The 18175-nt window shown below is 36.0% G+C and overlaps 1 protein-coding gene across 1 annotated transcript; it reads left to right on the top strand.

Annotated features, from left to right (window-relative positions):
• The first annotated feature begins 469 nt into the window (after positions 1-469).
• Positions 470-16531, top strand: LOC132279369 (ubiquitin carboxyl-terminal hydrolase 16). The gene is made up of 11 exons (XM_059781326.1): positions 470-1272; positions 7836-9192; positions 9277-9362; positions 12567-12652; positions 12752-12914; positions 13028-13148; positions 13323-13480; positions 14224-14308; positions 14396-14608; positions 15373-15434; positions 15517-16531. The coding sequence occupies exons 1-11, from the start codon at positions 977-979 to the stop codon at positions 16142-16144; spliced, it is 3255 nt and encodes a 1084-aa protein (XP_059637309.1). The 5' UTR covers positions 470-976; the 3' UTR covers positions 16145-16531.
• Positions 16532-18175: the final 1644 nt, after the last annotated feature.

Genomic DNA, 18175 nt, shown 5'->3' with positions numbered 1-18175 from the left:
CTTACTCTTATTTATTTAATTGACCATTAATTAATAATTAATTCGAGAATTCGAGCTCTCTATTGTCAAAACAACAATTGTTTGCTTGCTCAATGGTTCATATTGTCACATAGTTACTATATTGGAAGTTGTGAGTGAGCCAAGCTCTTATCGATCATATCACAGCCATCGACCCACCCCCACCGTCCGATCTCACATCCAGCCATTTCACATCACATGCCCTATCAGTCAACCAACCATTTCAGTTACTTTCACAATGGACACATTGGTCAGAAACCGTCAAGAATAAAAACCCGACCCCGGTCCAACCATCCGGTTCAAGTCTTTGCCACCATACGGCCGGTCCGAATATTTAATGAGCGAAGCATTCACACTTTCCAATACTAGAAAACAAAATTCCTTTCCTCCAACCGTCATATGTCTTCGTTTTAACGTACAATACAAATTTCTCTCTCTATATATATATAAAAGTACGTTTTCTATATTGAATATATAAACAGCATAATATTACATTTTGAATGAGAAGCTATTAGTAATAAGTAATTATTCATTCTATCTATTTATTTTTCTCGTCTTTCAACCTCTACTTTGTGCACTTTCTCTCTTAAAAAAGCCCCAAAATCTCGATCTGAAAAAATTTAGGGTCGGAATCTAGAAGTGAGACTAACATCGTCATAGCTAGTGACTTTTATTTCTGGTCCAAGATAAGTTCTGTGAAAAATCTGTGTACAATTTTCTCATATATATATATATATATATATATATAATATCGCTATCGTCGCGGCCACAGTGACCGTCTATTTTCGTCACGATGAGACAATCATCAACGCATTTGCAGTGATACAACGTCTCTGATCTGAGCTTGATCGCCTGCATGAGCAGTTTGGGCCGTGGTAGCCGCCGTTACCGTGATCGTCACCGGAGAATCTATGTTTGTGAAGTTAGGGTTTCACTGTGCCGGATGCATAGGGGATAAATGCTTGTGGGAAGGGATTTAGGGTTTCTGTGCCGGGTCCTGGTGGTTGCGTTGTTTGCTCCGGTGGTGATCGGCTTCGTGGTCCGTCGGAAATGGAGGATTGCGGCGGCCAGGACGGAGGAGATCAAGAGGCTTTTGGTCTTGGCGTCGGAGGAGGCAGCTAGGGCTGAGCTCGAGGCCTCCTATGGGTACATAAGCGATGCACCGGCTGTTTCCCGGCAGGTACTGTATCAGTGTGCCGTTTGTTTTTGCCCCACCTCTACGCGGTGTGCACGGTGTAAAGCTGTTCGGTACTGGTAGGTATTCGGCTATTTCATGTTTTCTTTACTGATCATATATAGTTTGACTCTGTAATTGGAGCATGTTTTGATCTTGAGAGGAACTTTGTCTGCATGTGTTTTGATATTATAAATTTGCGTGCTGCGGACACATTGATATTTGGTAATTGATATCTTATTTAGGAGAGTCGATGAGATTGTAGAATTTGATGGAAAAGGGCATCAGCTAAAACAGTATAGAGAATGGAGTCTGATCCTTTTCTTGGTAGTCAATTACATAAAAAGTATGTTTTTTTTTTTATACCAGCATATCTTTTGGAGTAAAACAAGGAAAGATTTGGGCTAAAAAATGGGTGAAAAAATTGAGGAAGGGTATATATTATGTTCCTTATGCGATGTTCGGTGGTAGAAAGGAAGGAAGACGTGTGGAGAGAAAATAGGATGGAAAGAACGTTAGAGTTGATACAAGGAAAGAAAGGAAAAGAGGAAGGATGACTTTACAAATTTTCATCCGCCAAAAAATGGGAGGAAGAAAGGAGGAAAAACAAGTGGACTATTTTAGAAGTTTTAAATTAAATACTATTCTAAAATTATACAAATTTTAAATTACAATTCTTTCCTCAGTAGATTACAACATTATAAATATTATTAATGGTAAAAGTAATTAAAACTTTCTCTTTTCTTCTCTTTTATGCTAGGTTTGGTAGGAAGGAAAGAAGAGGGGTGGAAGGAAAATATGAAGGAATGGATAAATTTCATTTGTTCGGTAGAGATGATATAAGGAAAGAAAGGATAATAGGAAGGATGACTCATCCTTCCTCCACAAATTTTCATCCACCTAAATATGGGCGGAAGATAGGAGAGAAGCAAGTGAGCCTATTATAGAAGTATTAAGTTACTACATCACCCTTCATAAATATTTAATAAATCTCATAAGTAAAGTAAAGAATGGGTTTAATGGTGAAAACAAGTTAAAAATTTATCTTTCCTTTTATCCTACCAATCAAATTAAACGATCAAATTAAATTGTCAGTTTTTCCATTCTCTTTTTTTTTTTTTGATAAATACAGTTTTTTTTTTTTTTTTTCTTTTTTCCATTCTCTTCCATCAAACCGAACAAAAAGAGGGAAACACTTAATCACTTCCCTAGGGAAGTCTCAGTCATCCTTTCTTCTCACCCTTCTATTCAATTTTTTTCCTTCCTACCGAATAGGGCATTAATGAACATAGTAAATTATTAGTTTTTTCTTTTCTCTTCTATTCAACAGAACATAGCATACTGTGAGTCCGAATGGGAGAGGTATCCTTTTACTTTTCAAAGTGTAACAAACACACTGCCACATGACCAGTTTAAGCCAGTCATATAGACAGTTTGTCCTATAAGTATTAACGATATGCAGTCTATAATACAACATCTTCCACATACAAAGAGTCACAAAAGGTATTTGGATGAGAAAAAAGTGAAGCAATGTTAAAATGCAGCGGCAATATAGAGTAAACTTAATTTGTTTCTCGGGGTATCAGTTTGAATGTATAGGTCGTGGACGGGATGGCACTTTGGTTAACTTATGCTAATTTGATGCAGATCACATCAGCACTTAGGAGCTATCTTTCCACCTCTCATCTATATGGCAATGAATAGTGAATATAAGGGGCTGCCATTTTTATTATATCCGTCAATAGCACACAACGTCCAGACACATTGAGCAGCGATATTGCTGAATTTTGTTAATAGAATCTTTTAATCAAAAGGGAACAGTCTTATTTTTAAAATCCTATTCAGTTTCAACTTTTGACCATAATTAGTAGTTTTCAATCTTGGGTTGGCCGCTACAATTGTCTAACAGGCGTATTAAGGCTATGGGACATGTTGCTTCCTCAAAATAGTAGATAACATGTTGAATGAATAATTTGTGTTGATGCTTCAAATGGAACTCCTTTTTGTTATATAAAACCACACTCAGGATGAGGGTTGCAAGGCCTCTCAGGATAGAGGATATTGATATAGTTTCTTATAGTTTGGTTTCCATTGGATTGATCCTTTTCAATACTGGTGTTGCTGCTTGTCAGTTTGATGACTTGTTTTGAAAGAAACTACACTTGCGGTAGAATTATTTCATTAATGAGTGATCTGTTTCATTATTAAAATTACTATTCTTTCTTACAAGGGGGAAAGATGCATCTCTAAGCAAATTATGAGATAATAATATTCTGCATGGCCTTTAGCTGAAAGAGGATTATATAAATAATTTAAATTTTAAAGATGAAAGAATCTATCAGGTAAGAGAAACATATTAATGCATTAGAATAAGATGTTTAAGAGACATTTAGATGAAAATGGGAAGTGATATGGTGGATGGCTGGTTGTTTTGATGAGAAGTTTGTGTGATATGGTGTCAGTTTCTTACTTTTGGGCAAAGTTATTCTGTTTCCCAAAATGCTCAAGAGCTTACTTGTCATAAATCCATTATATCGTTTTTTTTAGTTAGAGTTGTACATCCTCTGTTTAACTTTAGCTTTAGCAAACCCCTATTTAGTTTGTTGCATATTTTTTTCCCTTTTTTTTTGTATTGTCAACATTTTTCAAATTCTTCGTGTAACAAATGTATTGAAATTGGGTCATTGGATCCAATAAAAGATCACCAGATTCTACAAGATGAGGAAAATTAAGGTAATACCTACCGTGCTTCCTAAAAAATTTGAAAAATATAACATGAATAAACCTAAAGCTCTGTGAAAATAAAAATGAAACAAATATCTGGAATGCGTAAACTTCCAAAAGCTTCCTGAATAATTTTGAGCACGTTAACAAAGTAACAAGTGAAAATTTTATTGCTGTAAAAACATTTCATTTATATAAACATTAACTATGTTAGCATATTTCTATTTTAGATGTAGAAACAAGATGACAAAAGTTAAAGAACTCTCATTTTACCTATATATTTGTTGCTTGAAAATTTTCAACTTGCATATGAAAAAAAAAAAAAAAAAATTAAAATGATCTTGTAAGAAGAGGAAGACTAATTTCCATAGAAGGTAGGAAATAGAGAGGGAGACCAAAATTAACATGGGATAAGAGTTTTGTAAATGATTTTAAAATGCTAAATATTGTAGGAGAGATAACTTGTAATAGGAAATAGTAGAAAAAGAGAATTCATGTGGCTTACCCCATGCGTATGGGATTGAGTCAAGGATGATTATCTAAGAAGCACGACACAGACACGGCAAGGACACATGTACAACATGTGTGTTGCATGGCTAAGGAGTTTTATGCTTTATTTGGTAGGAAGGAAGGAAAAAGTGTGGAGGGAAGAGAGGAAGGAATGAACAAACTTCCTTAGTTCGGTAGAGAGGAGACAAGAAGAGAAAGGATAATAGGAGGGATGAGTCATCCTTCCACTTTCACAACTTTTCATCCCTCCAAATATGGGCGGAAGAGAGGAGGAAAGACAAGTGGGGGTATTATAGGAGTTTTGAATTACAATACTATCCTAAATTATACAAGTTTTAAATTAGAATACTATCCTCTATCAATTATAATATTATATGTAGTGATGGGTATAATAGTAAAGACAATTTAAAACTCTCTCTTCCCTTTTCTCTTAACGAATGCATTTACTAGCTTATTCTCTCTTCCCTTCTCTCTTAATGAACACATTTACTAGCTTATTCTCTCTTCCATCCAACTGAACAAAAAGAGGGAAGTAGACAATTTTTTCTTTTGGGATGTATCATCCATCCCTTCTTCTCTCCCTTCCATCTAAATTTTTTCTTTCCTACCAAACGAAGCATTAAGAAAGTGTTTTTATTTAATTTTTTTAAACGAGTTAAAGGTGTAATGACTTCTCTTAACCTTCTTAATAATATGATGGTCATAATATAAAATATTTCAAATTTTTTGTTTAAAAAATAATTATTGTTATTGTTGCGGAGTCAATCCAATTGTTTAGTTCTTTAAACGATAAATTAAATTATTTTTATAGCTCACTAATTATTATAATTTGTTAATTTTTAATTGTTAGGTCAATGAAAATAGTATCACTCTTAAAATTTAGGATCATATATATAAAAAGATATATGTATTGGTTGTGCCCCCATGGTGTTCATCTTTTACAATTTTTGTCACCAAGTCCGTGTCATGTCGTATCCGTGTCCCATTTTCGTATCCGTGCTTCTTAGTACAAATTTAAAAAGAATAGGACATGTCAGGGATACGCGCGCGTGTGTATATATATATATATATATATATATATATATATAGTTGTATATAAAAAAATTGCTTATTTTTTCTTTATTTATCATAAATGTAATCACTAATTTATAATTTAAGAGTTGGATAGATATTGTTTTTGTTTTCTAAAACTTCATATTATTTTCTAATTAACGCATAATATGTTCTAAAACTACATTGAAATTCCATTTGTTTTAAAATAATTACAAAGCCACTCTGCCAAGTACTAAAAGTTTCCCAAACCTGTCCCCGTCGTGTCCACGTAAAAAATGATATTTTGATCATATGACACTTTTAGTCATGTAAAACACATCTCCTTCCGGCCATGTTTCACTCTACATGCTTTCTAGATGATGATGACGATGAGAACAACTTGTCAGCGAGCTATATGGGAGTTATTAGGAAAAAGGACAAAAATGGGCATTAAGGATTTGTGTAAATATAAGATTAATTAGCTTGAAATAAATTATTTAGTTTAATAGAGAGAGAGAGAGAGAGAGAGAGAGAGAGAGAGAGTCGTCAATGGTTTGAAATAATGTTTTTTAAAGCAAAATTTTGTCCACTTCTTTGTTATATATCATAGCAAAACCAACAAAAAAAGTAATAAATAAATGAAGATAAGGAAAGGAAAATAAGTTGAATTCATACTTGTCAAAATGAGGAATTAAGTTACCTATAGCAGCTATTAAAGTAGTTGACTGCTACAAAGCAGACTAGAAGAATTATTGCATATTCAAAATAAGAAGAAAAATTTGATATAATTGCCCTTTTTAGTACGTTTAATTGGGTCTTGGTCTGGGTACTTATAAAAAAAGAACATAAAAATATTTTGATATAATTGCACTTTTTAGGACATTTGAGTGGGTCTTGGTCTCCGGTCCTAACTTATCAAGAAAGAACATAAAGTATAACATTCTATTGTATAGTAGGATCAGTAGAATAAAACCCCCACAAGATAGCTAAAAGCTAAGTTGGCATAAAACCTATGGGTCTTGTATTTTTTTTCTTTTTTTGACAAATCTCTGGGTCTTGCATTCAACTTCGGGAGGCATCAAATACCTCCTCGCTGGGTTTATCCAATACCTGTGGTTTGTGGGTGATTATGGGTATCCAAAGGTATAAGCCCCGCCCCTGAATGGTGTGGGGACACCATATGTTATTATTTATATGTGCGCGCGTGTGTGTTTATATATATATATAAGGATCAATAGAATAGGAGTTGAATTGGGATGCCATTATTCTTATGGTTCTACAAGAATTTCACATGGATACACCCTCATGGGATTTTTTGTGGGATCAGGATTTGACTCAATATTTTTGAATTCTAATATCGTAGAATTGTAAGATTTGGTTTGACGTTTTAACAACCATGTCTTAATCTCGCTTATTGCCCATTTGTTAGAAGGAAAGAAAAGAAGAGGGAGTTACATAATTTCCATGACTTGGTGGAAACAAAACAGGAAGGAATAGAGGATGCAGACCAGCCCTATGCATTCCCCAAAAAAGTGGGAGAGAAGATGAGGGAAAGGCTTCCCTCAAAAAAAAAAAAAAAAAAAAAAAAAAAAAAAAGAAGGGAAGTTTCGGCCCTTGGAAATGATTCCTTTAGTATATAAATGTGTAATGGTAATATCACGCAAAACTATTCTCCTTCTTTCTCTCCTTAGAAAAAGAGGAAAAGATCATTTTTTCCCCAGGAGATCTCTCTTTATCCCTCCTACCTTCCTTATAATTTTTTATTGCTATTGCCATATACTAACATCTCCATTGGAGATACCACTTGGGACACCGTGCCTACTTCTCAGCACATTAGGTGCCCTTATGATTGTCCTAGCTGATTCTTGCTCATTATGCTCTTTTGATGACTTTTGTGTAATCTTCACATGCATTTTGTGTGCTTTGGAAATTTTTGGGGACGAGTCAAAGTTATATAGTCCTATATGCAGGTTTTTTATTGTTATTATTATTTGTTTTTTTGGTGTGTGTGTGTGTATTGAAACTGATCAATTAACCAATATCTAAACTGGATGTAGTTAACCCTTTCTGTAATTTTATTTTTGAATAGAGCTATATTAAGATGTGAAAACTTCCCACCTTTAAAATAAGATTACATTGTTAGTATTATCATTTTGCGATTGCTTGTGCTTAGACCATAGCTGTGGAAGTTGAATTGCTTGTGGTTAGAGTCTTAGACCATGGCTGTGGAAGTTGAATTGCTTGGTTATGTGTAATGTGATCTGGATCTCTTACCTGCAAACTTGCACATTTCATATTTGACGCTTCAATGTTTTACTGTGTTTGGGCCTCTAGAGTATACATTTGCATTTATTCACATCAAATTCGAATGTTTCAGCTCTGGTAAGTGCCAGATAATTCACTGGAGGCAAGGTCACAAGGAAGAATGTCGTCCTTTTGCCACCACTGACCAGATCAATGATGTAGGCTGTTCTACTGAGAACACAATCAATCAAGAGGAATTCGAAATTCATGGTAATAGCTTTGAGCCTGAAGGGAAGCAGTGTGCTAAACCAGTTGAAAAGTTTCCTGAAGAGCCTGCAATTTCGAATTCCAGTAGTGATCCTGAAGTTTTCTGTGGGAAGGATGACACCAGAACTGAGTGTATTGCAGATGGAAAAGGAAATAGTTCTGCTTCTAAATTTACCACTTCCTCATTGTCTGAGGGATTTTCCATGCGCACTACCTCTTCTGAATCCTCTGCCGATGTTGCAGTCCATAGAGTCAGTAGTTCACATCCTCCTGAGAGATTGGGTGGACATAATTCCAGTAATATTGTCCCTGATAAGCTTGAGACTGCTTGTTCTAGAAACATGGATCAAATTAAACAATCATCTACAAAGCACCCCACTCTGGTCAATACTTTAGATAGTTTTAATAGTTCGGGTAAGTCAAATCAGATCAAAGCCGATTGTAATGATGGAGATTCTGCGTGTAGATCAACAAGTTCTTCTTCTACTCCCTCTTCTGGTTTCTGGGAAGGAACAATTGACTCCAGTGGGTCCAAAGATGATCTTGAAGATTCTGCTCAGTCCAGTTCCATTAAGGTCAGTGATGCGAAACCGTTCCAATCTTCTCTGCGTTTATCCTTTAACTTGGTGAGAGATGCAGTTCCTCCTCTGCATGTACAAGGCTCTGATACCAAACAAATTCTATCAGATGACTCTCGTGCAACTACTTTGGGAATCAAGAAGCCTATTGATGGGGCTGCTATATCAGAGGAAATATGCAAGGACAACTCAAAGACGACAAGTTTACCGTCGTTGAGCTCTGAGGTGTCTAAACATGTAGGTTTCGATTCTAGCAGCGATTCACGTGTATTGAAGTGCAGAGAACGAAGAAGTTTCCCATCTAGTCCGTCTTATGCCCATTCAGCTTCTGACTCTGGAAGGCATTCAATAAGTACAGATGCTTCAAATGCCAGTAGCTTGCGATCCTTGAGCACTGAAAGGTCAAATCACGTGGTTAATGGCACGAGTGGTGCTAAAGATGGAAGGCGTTCAGTTTCAAGTCAAAAATCTAGAAAAGTTGATAGTGCTGACGCTCCTGCTGCTAATCCCATCCATTTTGCACCAATGGCTAATAATGGTACGAAGACATCAATGAAAGTTGTTGAACAGTTCAGATCCTCCAAATCGTCTAGTCACCATCCGTCAGGGGTTGGGGGTGAGATTGTTCGAAGATACAATAATAAGGTTTTGCTTGTGCACCTATAAACATTATGTGTGTGTGTGTGAGAGAGAGATGCAATACAATGCACTGAATGCCTTTGTTTTCAGGGGCTGTTTCCTTACGAAGTGTTTGTCAAACTCTATACAAATAAGGCTGAATTGCGCCCATGCGGCCTCATAAATTGTGGGAACAGGTAATTTAGATTTATTCTTAGAAGTTATGAATTTATGGTAACCCTGTCTAATATTTGTGAGACTTTCTTTGTGTTGTTTATGCTCATTAATAGCTCTGCCTTAATTATTAAAATATGGATGTATTTTTTGCAATTGTTCCCATCTCCACTTTAATTAATAAACATTATGTGTGTCAGGGGTTGTCCAGATGCTGTAAGCTAACAGCTGGTCAGCAGCAACTTTAAACTGTTATTTGTCTATTTGGCCACTTTTTTCTGAAGTCACATCCTAAGTCACGTAATCCTTCCATACGGGGTGCCGCTCCAATAACGAATTGGGTCTTCAAGCTTGGAGAGGTCACCAATTCGTAGAAGGTTTAACTGAATTCGCGGATTGAAAACCAGGATCTTTGATTATGTCTTCATCTCTTTCCCGTCCCAAGTTCTTAGGGTCAGTTTGGTGCAATGGAAAAGGGAGGAAAGGAAAGGTGATGGAGGGTGATTAAAAAATTGTGTTTGGCAAAAATGGTTGGAAGGAAGGGGAAGGTTTTGGAAGGTTATCAATAGGCTTAAACAGTAACTTCCTTATCCTCCCAAAAAATGGGAGGAAATGGAAGGAAAGTGAAGGTGAGGCTTGATGTATTATTTGTGTTGCCAAATTTACTCTTACACAAAACTTGATTTTGGTTTGCGAAACAAGAATTACTGACCTTGATTAGTTGATTTAGAAAAAAATTTAAAACAAAAACCATACACACAAGTTAGCAGTTGCAGAGAGAGAGAGGGGGGCAAGCTTGAGAGTTGAGAGACAGCTGAAGCTTGCGAATGGTGAACCCAAACTGGAACAGTGGGCGATGGAAACTGAAAGATATGGGTTTTGATTTTTGAACAATCTAAAATGATAAGCCAATATGGGTTTTGATATAGCTAATAGGTTTTGAACTTTTGATTCTTGCAGATAGATAGATAAACTTAAATATATGGGTTTTGAACTTTTCATTATTGTAGTTTGCAGTTGCAGAGAGAGGGGGCAAGTTCAGTGAGAACGCGAATAGAGATGGAGGCGATTGGGGAGGCTGAAATGATTTGCCCTAAAAATATATATTTTTTCGTGGTGGCATCATGGGCCTATAAATTATATAGTTAAATATATAAATTTATCTTTTAAAATATAAAAGGGTATAATAGTAAATTTATTAAAATACTTTCTTTTCCTTTCTTTTTCCAAACATGATTATTATCATTCCCTTTCTTTTCCCTCATAACTAATGTTATCATTTCTTTTTGTTCCCATTGTATCAAACATAGCCTTAGTGATGTAGAGAATCTTTAGTTTTTACCTCGTGATCCAACATCTCTTTATTTTGATTATTTTTTTTTTAATTTTATTTTTTGATTTTTTTTTTAAAACTCTTATCAAGGTTAAATTTGTAAGGTTTTTGTTGTTGGTAGAAGAAAAATACGACGGAGGAGGAGGAGAAAGAAAATGCTATGAAATAATGCTCTGGCTGTCAAAGTGTGAAAACGTGAGTTCGAATCTTAGGAGAAACTACTTTATGCAAATAATGTTAAAGGCTAGGTGTAACCGGTGGGTGCTTGCCCATTTACCCAAAAGCTCAAGTTGTTGGGTAGTGCTACATACCCATCCATTTTTACCTAATTACTTTCCCAACCGGATCCGATGTGGGACAAATGACCTTTGTTACATTCTCCCCCACTCAAACTCACGCAACACCTTGTTGCGGTTGGACCACCCTGCCTACCCGGGATGAAAACCCGGACGCCCTCCGGGCCGGGTGATTGGCGTGACACCGGATTAAGAACTGGGTCTTTGACTCTGATACCAACTGTAACGGATAGACGCTTGCCCATTTACCCAAAAGCTCAAGCTGTTGAGTAGTGCTGCAATCCACCCATTTATGTCCAATCACTTTCCCATCCGGATCCGACGTGGGGCAAATGACCATTGTTACACTAGGTTTGTATCCAGTCCACTCCTCCCAACACCCGCAATTAATGGGATCACACTAGGGGTAAATGACTGTATGACCCTTTAAGGAGAAGAGAACGGATTAGGGTTTTGAGTTACCCATGGATCTCCAATGCCTCTATGTGTACACATATATGCATGGACGCTTTCAAGCCTCCCACTTCCAGGAAATTTTAGTCATTTAGCAGTCCCGCTGTATGATTCAGGTTACACCAAGACTCATTTGCACATATCAATTTCAGCAAATCATTGCTGCATAAACATTTAAGTCCTGTCCTCTAGCAATTTTTTGGAACTACAAAAATAAGAAAATTTGTTGATGTCGCAAAGCGAATAGATGACTTCAAGGAACATTTGTATGATTCAGGTTACACCAAGACTCATTTGTTGATGTCGTAGTACAGGACTATGTTGTGCCAACTCCCCCAAGGAACATAATTCGTTTGATATATGCTCTAGTTTAATTTAATCCGGTCAGAATCAAGTGCAAACATATTAATTGTATATGCACAAAATAGATAAATTTACTCGTGTACACATGCAGATTTGCACCTATACACATGTTTATAACCTTGTTTGTGACCCTGATTATCTGTACACATGTTTCTTTATGTGATTGTGTCTGCTCATTGGAGCATTTTAATGAGTATTGCGTGTTTTTCTATACTCGTATTATTGTCATGATGACAATTGTTTACATTGCCCCATCGTTTTACCTCGGCAATCAAGTAGCGGAGACTCAATTTTTGCATCACTAATTTTTTTTTTCGACAAGTAATATTTCATAAAAGTTGCTCAAGAGGGGAGGGCTCCCAAAAGAATTTTTTTTGTATCACTTATATCCAGTAGATCTACAGCATGTCTACATGACCTCATATAAAACCCCAAGGGGTTGGCTCAAGTGGGTAAGTCACTTGGCCCAGGTACCTTAAGAAGCATCAGGTCTAAGGTTCAACTCCTCTTGGGTGCAAACAATTCCTTGGAGTGGGGGTGCATGACTACCAACTAGGGGAAAAAAATGCGACATCATATAATTCATCCCTCTTAATATTTTTCTATCGGAAATCTAACATTAAATCCTTATTTGTGTTTGAACATTCAAAACTACATCTTGAATTTAGAAGGGTTTTAATATCATGGTTTTTTATATACTTCAATGTCTTTTGCAATCAGCCAATAATAAAGATCTTCCTTTCCCTGATGTGTTTGTTGTTTTAAAATATGATCTTGTGCAGCTGTTATGCTAATTCTGTGCTCCAGTGCTTGGCATTTACTCCACCTCTCACTGCTTATTTTCTCCAAGGGCTCCATTCCAAAGCATGTATGTTTCTTATCATTATCTCTCTTATGGGTTCATCATGCAACAATTTTTTTAGTCTCATTCCTGTTATATTAACTTCATTTTTTTGTTTTATATCAGGTGAAAAGAAAGGATGGTGCTTCACTTGTGAACTTGAAAATCTAATTCTTAAAGCAAAGGAAGGGAGTTCTCCACTCTCTCCTATAGGGATACTATCCCAGCTACAAAACATTGGAAGTCAACTTGGTAACGGGAGAGAAGAAGATGCGCATGAATTTCTGAGGTGACATGATCTATTTTTTCAATTTTGGAGCCTGATTTGAAATTTTGCGTTTTGGCTTTAATTTTTCATCAAGAATTTGGTAGTTCAAGTCAATTAAGGAGTGAAATCAACAGGTATGCCATTGAGACAATGCAATCTGTTTGCCTTAAGGAAGCCGGGGTAAAAGCATCAGGCTCTTTGGAAGAAGAAACAACCCTCATAGGCCTTACATTTGGGGGCTATCTTCGATCGAAGGTAATCTATGGTCTTTGAGGGATAGTTAAGGTTCAGACCTTTATTTCCTTCTCTCTCTCTCTTTATATATATGTAGTGTAACTTAACAATTGCTTGAAACTTATGGACATATTTTGAGAAGAGTCTGTAGCGCGGACATGAATTATGCATGTGGATTCATTACTGTCATCGCAGATAAAATGCATGAAATGTGGAGGCAAATCTGAGCGGCATGAAAAGATGATGGATCTCACTGTTGAGATAGGAGGAGATATAGGAACCCTAGAAGAGGCTCTAAGAAAGTATACGGGTACTGAGATTCTGGATGGTGAAAACAAGTACCATTGCAGCAGGTTGTTATATATATATATATATATATGGTTTTAACATCTCTTGAGAGCTTGTTTTGGTATTATTGTCATATGACTCATATTATAACAAGGTGACAATATGATGATGTACACCTTCTGGCTAGATAACTTTCTGAGCAATACACTTGGGAAAAATTTTCACTTTTATTGAGGCATCAAATGGGCATTCTTTTCAAATTTGTATGTGGTGGTTCATGTGCAAGTTTACACTGCATAACCAGTTCATAGGGTCCTTACCTGTCCACTAGTGTTAGCCAATGCGCATTTAGTCATTTTGTGCAAAATAATATCAAAGTTTAGGTCCCTCTCTGATCTTTGCCTCCTATCCTCTGTGTAGGCAAACTGTCAATTGGTAATGGCCTTTTAAAAGGCGTGTTGGTTAGCCCTGTATTTGTTTTCAATTTTAGTTTTGTGCATGAACCTAACAAAAAACTGGTTTTTCATGTTGTCTTATTCGGCTGCTCACAAGTGATGCACAAACCCATTAAATATTTTATATCAACTCTGTTGGTTAAATTTAGACAGTTGTTCAAGCCTGTATTGTACAATATTGTTTCTTCATTGTATTTGAGTTAGTCAAGACAAAGTTGTTTAAGATGTCCATTTTTTTTTTTTTTTTTTTGATAAATAATTCAAGATGTCCATTCATTTTACTTACCAAAAAAAAAAGGATAAAAATCTATTGCATGTTAGACCTTTGGATAATGTATTATCTTTATTATCAGATGCAAATCCTATGAGAAAGCCAAAAAGAAGTTGACAGTATTGGAGGCTCCGAATGTCCTTACAATTGCATTGAAGCGATTTCAGGTAACTCTCCTAAATTGAGGATCATGTTCTAATCTCCGTGGTGTTTTTGGATTCTTATTGCTTGCTTTACTTTTCATGATTTTACAGTCAGGTAAATTTGGCAAGCTCAACAAGGCCATCCAGTTCCCAGAAATTTTGAACCTGGCTCCATATGTGAGTGGGTCAAGTGATAAATCGCCAATCTATAGGCTTTATGGTGTGGTGGTTCACTTGGATATTATGAATGCTGCATATTCTGGTCACTATGTGTGCTATGTTAAAAACTTTCAGAACAAGTGGTTCAAGATTGACGATAGTACGGTACGTGCTTTTTTACTGTCGGTACGCAATTTTAAGCATTTACAATTTTGCATGTTTCTTTAATTTTATGCATTTTTCCTTGGGAGTTTTTGGCTTTTGCTTCTTTTTTACGGTATTAAGGGAAGTCTAGGAATTCCCTGAACAACAATGGGAGTCCTGTTTTCTTATTACCGGCAAGACACTCATTTTAGCTTTAAAGGAATCTCGGTATTTTTGTATGTACTCTTAAAATAAAGGTCTTATTTGGGTTGGGTGCCCCTGGTGCTATGTTCTATTCTTTATAATTTATTAGATGAAATGTCTGTCCCTTGGTGATTATGTGTGTGTAGCTTCCATTTTGTAGAGAGGCCGTTGGTAAAAACTTGGATGGCCTAGAAAATGCAGGTTGAAGTCTAATAAAAACTTGTATCTGCAAACTATGCCGAAAGCTAGGTTTCGCATACTCCCTTCACCAATGCCTGGGTATTTGGCGTTTTTCCATTTTTCAAAGCTATGAATTAATTTACAAATCCTTTTTCAGAGGGAAGGTTATAAATTTGAGGTCATGTGTGTATAGGCTCATGATGGTGGTTTGTTAGGCCTTGAATGATTGTTAGGACCTGTAACCATCTACCATTACACTTGCCACGATTGTTGTAATTAAACACTGGCTAGGTAACTTATACTCTAATTTCATTGTGTGCTGCATATATTGAGTGACTGAAACACTTCAACCACTTCAATTTCTCAAAGCTTTTGAGCTGATATAGTGATGGTTGGGTTAGGTAAAAGCTGTGGAACCTGAAAGTGTCTTGACAAAAGGGGCATACATGCTTCTGTACGCAAGGTAACATATACGAGGAGCTTTACTTTTTGGGTTGGGGGTTATCTTGTTAGTTGGATGTCTGACTAATTCAATTTTCTTGTAGGTGCTCACCCCGGGCCCCAAAGTTGATAAGGAATTCAATAGTACCTCGTGATCCAAGGAAAATAAAGAATCCTACATTTAATTTAAGATCCCAACCTTCTGTGCTTCCTTTAAATGGTCAGGCTGCCAAAGAACCGTTCTATTTGGATCACATTAGTTTGCAGCGGATCCGAAAGATCTTTGAAGAGGATTCTTCAAGTGACAATTCTTCCTCGTTCAGTTTGTCTGAGGAAGGTTCCTCCAGTACTGAGAGCACCAGGGGTTCTACTGGCGCTGACGACTTTCTGGATCAGATAGTTGGTGATTTTGGACATAATTGGAACAGCCCTTGTAGGAATTCTTCAGACTCCGACACTTCCTCATCCTCTTCCTCTTCCTCTCCCTCTCCCTTGTACTCAAGGCATTCACCCCTTGCTGACTTGGACCGATATGATTCGGAATATGCCGAGACAAATGACTTGCTCGTTGCTAAATCAGCCGTGGACCGTCATGATCTTCAGTCTGGACAACCCCGCAGGATCAGCAAAATGGAGGATTTGGTAGGCTACGGAAGTGTTCCTTTTTTGAACTCTGACAGAAATAAAGAGCGTAGAAAATTAGCAAGTAGCAGTAGTAGTAGGGAAGTCTGACTCCGAGAAACTAGGATGGTCCGGCGACATTAATTCCGGTCTATCTTCTAGGAGACCAACATCGGAAAGAACAGGTTAAAAATTTAACTATAAAGGTTTTGCATCGAGAGTTCGGGAATAAGAGTTCGGGGGTGGGGGTGGGGGTGGGGGTTAGGGAGGGACTATATATGTATGTATTGTACTGTTGTTGTTGGCTTTGTTTAGAGATAATTGGCCATCATGTTGTCACTCTCTTCCCCTTAAATATATGATATAGTTATATTCTGTTGTAAAACTATGGTTTGGGTGCTCCTATATCTATATGTTGGGTCTTAAAAGGAACTACTTGTATGAGTATCAACATATATCAGATAATTTTGGAGTTGCTCATAGACAAAATCAAGTGTCCTTATTTTCAGGTCCTTTATGCATATGATGATATACTTGCAGTAAAGGTATAGACTGAATGAAGTGAAAGATCTACTGCAATATGTTCGTTTTCGAGTAGAGTTTGAACCCCCTATCAAGAATAATGTGTGTGTGTGAGAGAGAGAAAGAGAGAGAGAGTGAGTGTGTGTGTGTGTGTATGTGAAAGAGAGAGAGAGTTCTTTAATTTACTATTTTTTTCTCCTTTTCCTTTGTTTCTTTTCTCCTTGTGGTCATACCTACCACAACACATTACACACGTGTAGTGATGTAGAGGGGATTTTTCTTTTTTAATTTTTTTTTTTTTTAACCCTTTTCCCTATTTATTCTTTTTGTTTTTTACAGATAAAAAAATTTAAGTGCAGTAATTTATGGACACAATTAATTCAATATATATGAGTGGAGTGGTGGGCCTTACTACGAGATGTCATGACATCTGAGATGTGAGTGGGGTGCTATTTATGCGAAGGAACAGTGAGCCTTACTACAGGATGTCATGACATCATACGATGAGGGTCTATCCCCACACTCATAAATGGACCATGACATCTTGGAGTGTAGCCCACTATCCACTTACATAAATGGGATTTCTGCATAATTCAACTCCAAAATCATTATTCAAAATTTAATTATTAAAAATTTGGCTAGGTTGTATGGTACATTTACTAGTTACAAGCTTAGTTTTGAATCATTCGAGTTATGGTGGTGGTGTCTCTGAAGCGACCAAGGTAATTAACCACTTTTGTAAAATAAGTAATACTAAACATAGATCTGTCTTACTCTCGACCAATGGCAGTATTTTTATTTTATTTATTTATTTTTTTTCATATAATATTATTTACGTATTTACCTTTTTTATTTCATTTATTTATTTTTTCTTCATATTTTAGGTTGGAGTACGTTATGAAATCTAATAGTTGCAAGTTTAGGGTTGTTTAAGCTTAAACTTGTGCGACGCTAAAAAAAAAAGACGAGTTTTAGAGTGCAAGTCATTATGTATAAAATACTAGTAACAAATATAAAAGTGTCTTCCCCGTGGATAGCTTTTAGTGATGGAAGGCTAAATTTTGAACCCTTTATTTATTTTTATTTATTTTTAGTTTAAGCTCTCCATCTTTTATTTATGAAGTTGAAAAATCAAAAAACCATTAATTAGACTACCATTAGTAATTTTTCATCTTTACTTTTTAACCAAATATCACTCTTAAGTACAAATATCCATCATATTTCCACTTTTTTTTCTTTTTTTTTTTAATCTGGTAATACATTGAAAAGAAGTGCTCCAAAAAAAAAAAAAAAAAACATCCACGCATCCTTCTTACATATATTTTAATAGGAGCAAATAAATCAGTGACTTTCTTGTCAATGACAAATGATATCCCCTGAAGTTTAAAAAAATTGACAAAAACACCCCTCATGGACATTTGATGTAAAAAAATTGAAGTGCTGAGTTAAAAGAAAAATTTGTACAGCAGTGAATAAAATAATTCGTTTGAAATTGAAACGGAGCAAACGAAAATGTTTTCGAAAGCTGACTCATGGAAGTATAAAATTGAATATTTTGGTGATTATCCGATATCCAAAAGGTTGTCAAATAAATAAATTAAAAATCTTATTTCAAAAAGT

This window comes from Cornus florida, unplaced genomic scaffold (assembly GCF_030987335.1).
Source record: "Cornus florida cultivar Cherokee Brave unplaced genomic scaffold, ASM3098733v1 CherokeeBrave_3.0.0_Hap2_Chr10, whole genome shotgun sequence".
NCBI classification, from domain to species: Eukaryota; Viridiplantae; Streptophyta; class Magnoliopsida; order Cornales; family Cornaceae; genus Cornus; species Cornus florida.
Note: the sequence above shows the minus strand (reverse complement) of the source record. Positions and strands in the feature narration are given on the sequence as shown.

Bases quoted from the DNA above. Each gene is read 5' to 3' on its own strand.
- LOC132279369 (XM_059781326.1), top strand. From the start codon at position 977: ATGCTTGTGGGAAGGGATTTAGGGTTTCTGTGCCGGGTCCTGGTGGTT. The intron at 9,193-9,276 runs GTTTTGCTTGTG...CTTTGTTTTCAG, and splicing joins TTCGAAGATACAATAATAAG to GGGCTGTTTCCTTACGAAGT. The intron at 14,609-15,372 runs GTACGTGCTTTT...TGGTTGGGTTAG, and splicing joins TCAAGATTGACGATAGTACG to GTAAAAGCTGTGGAACCTGA.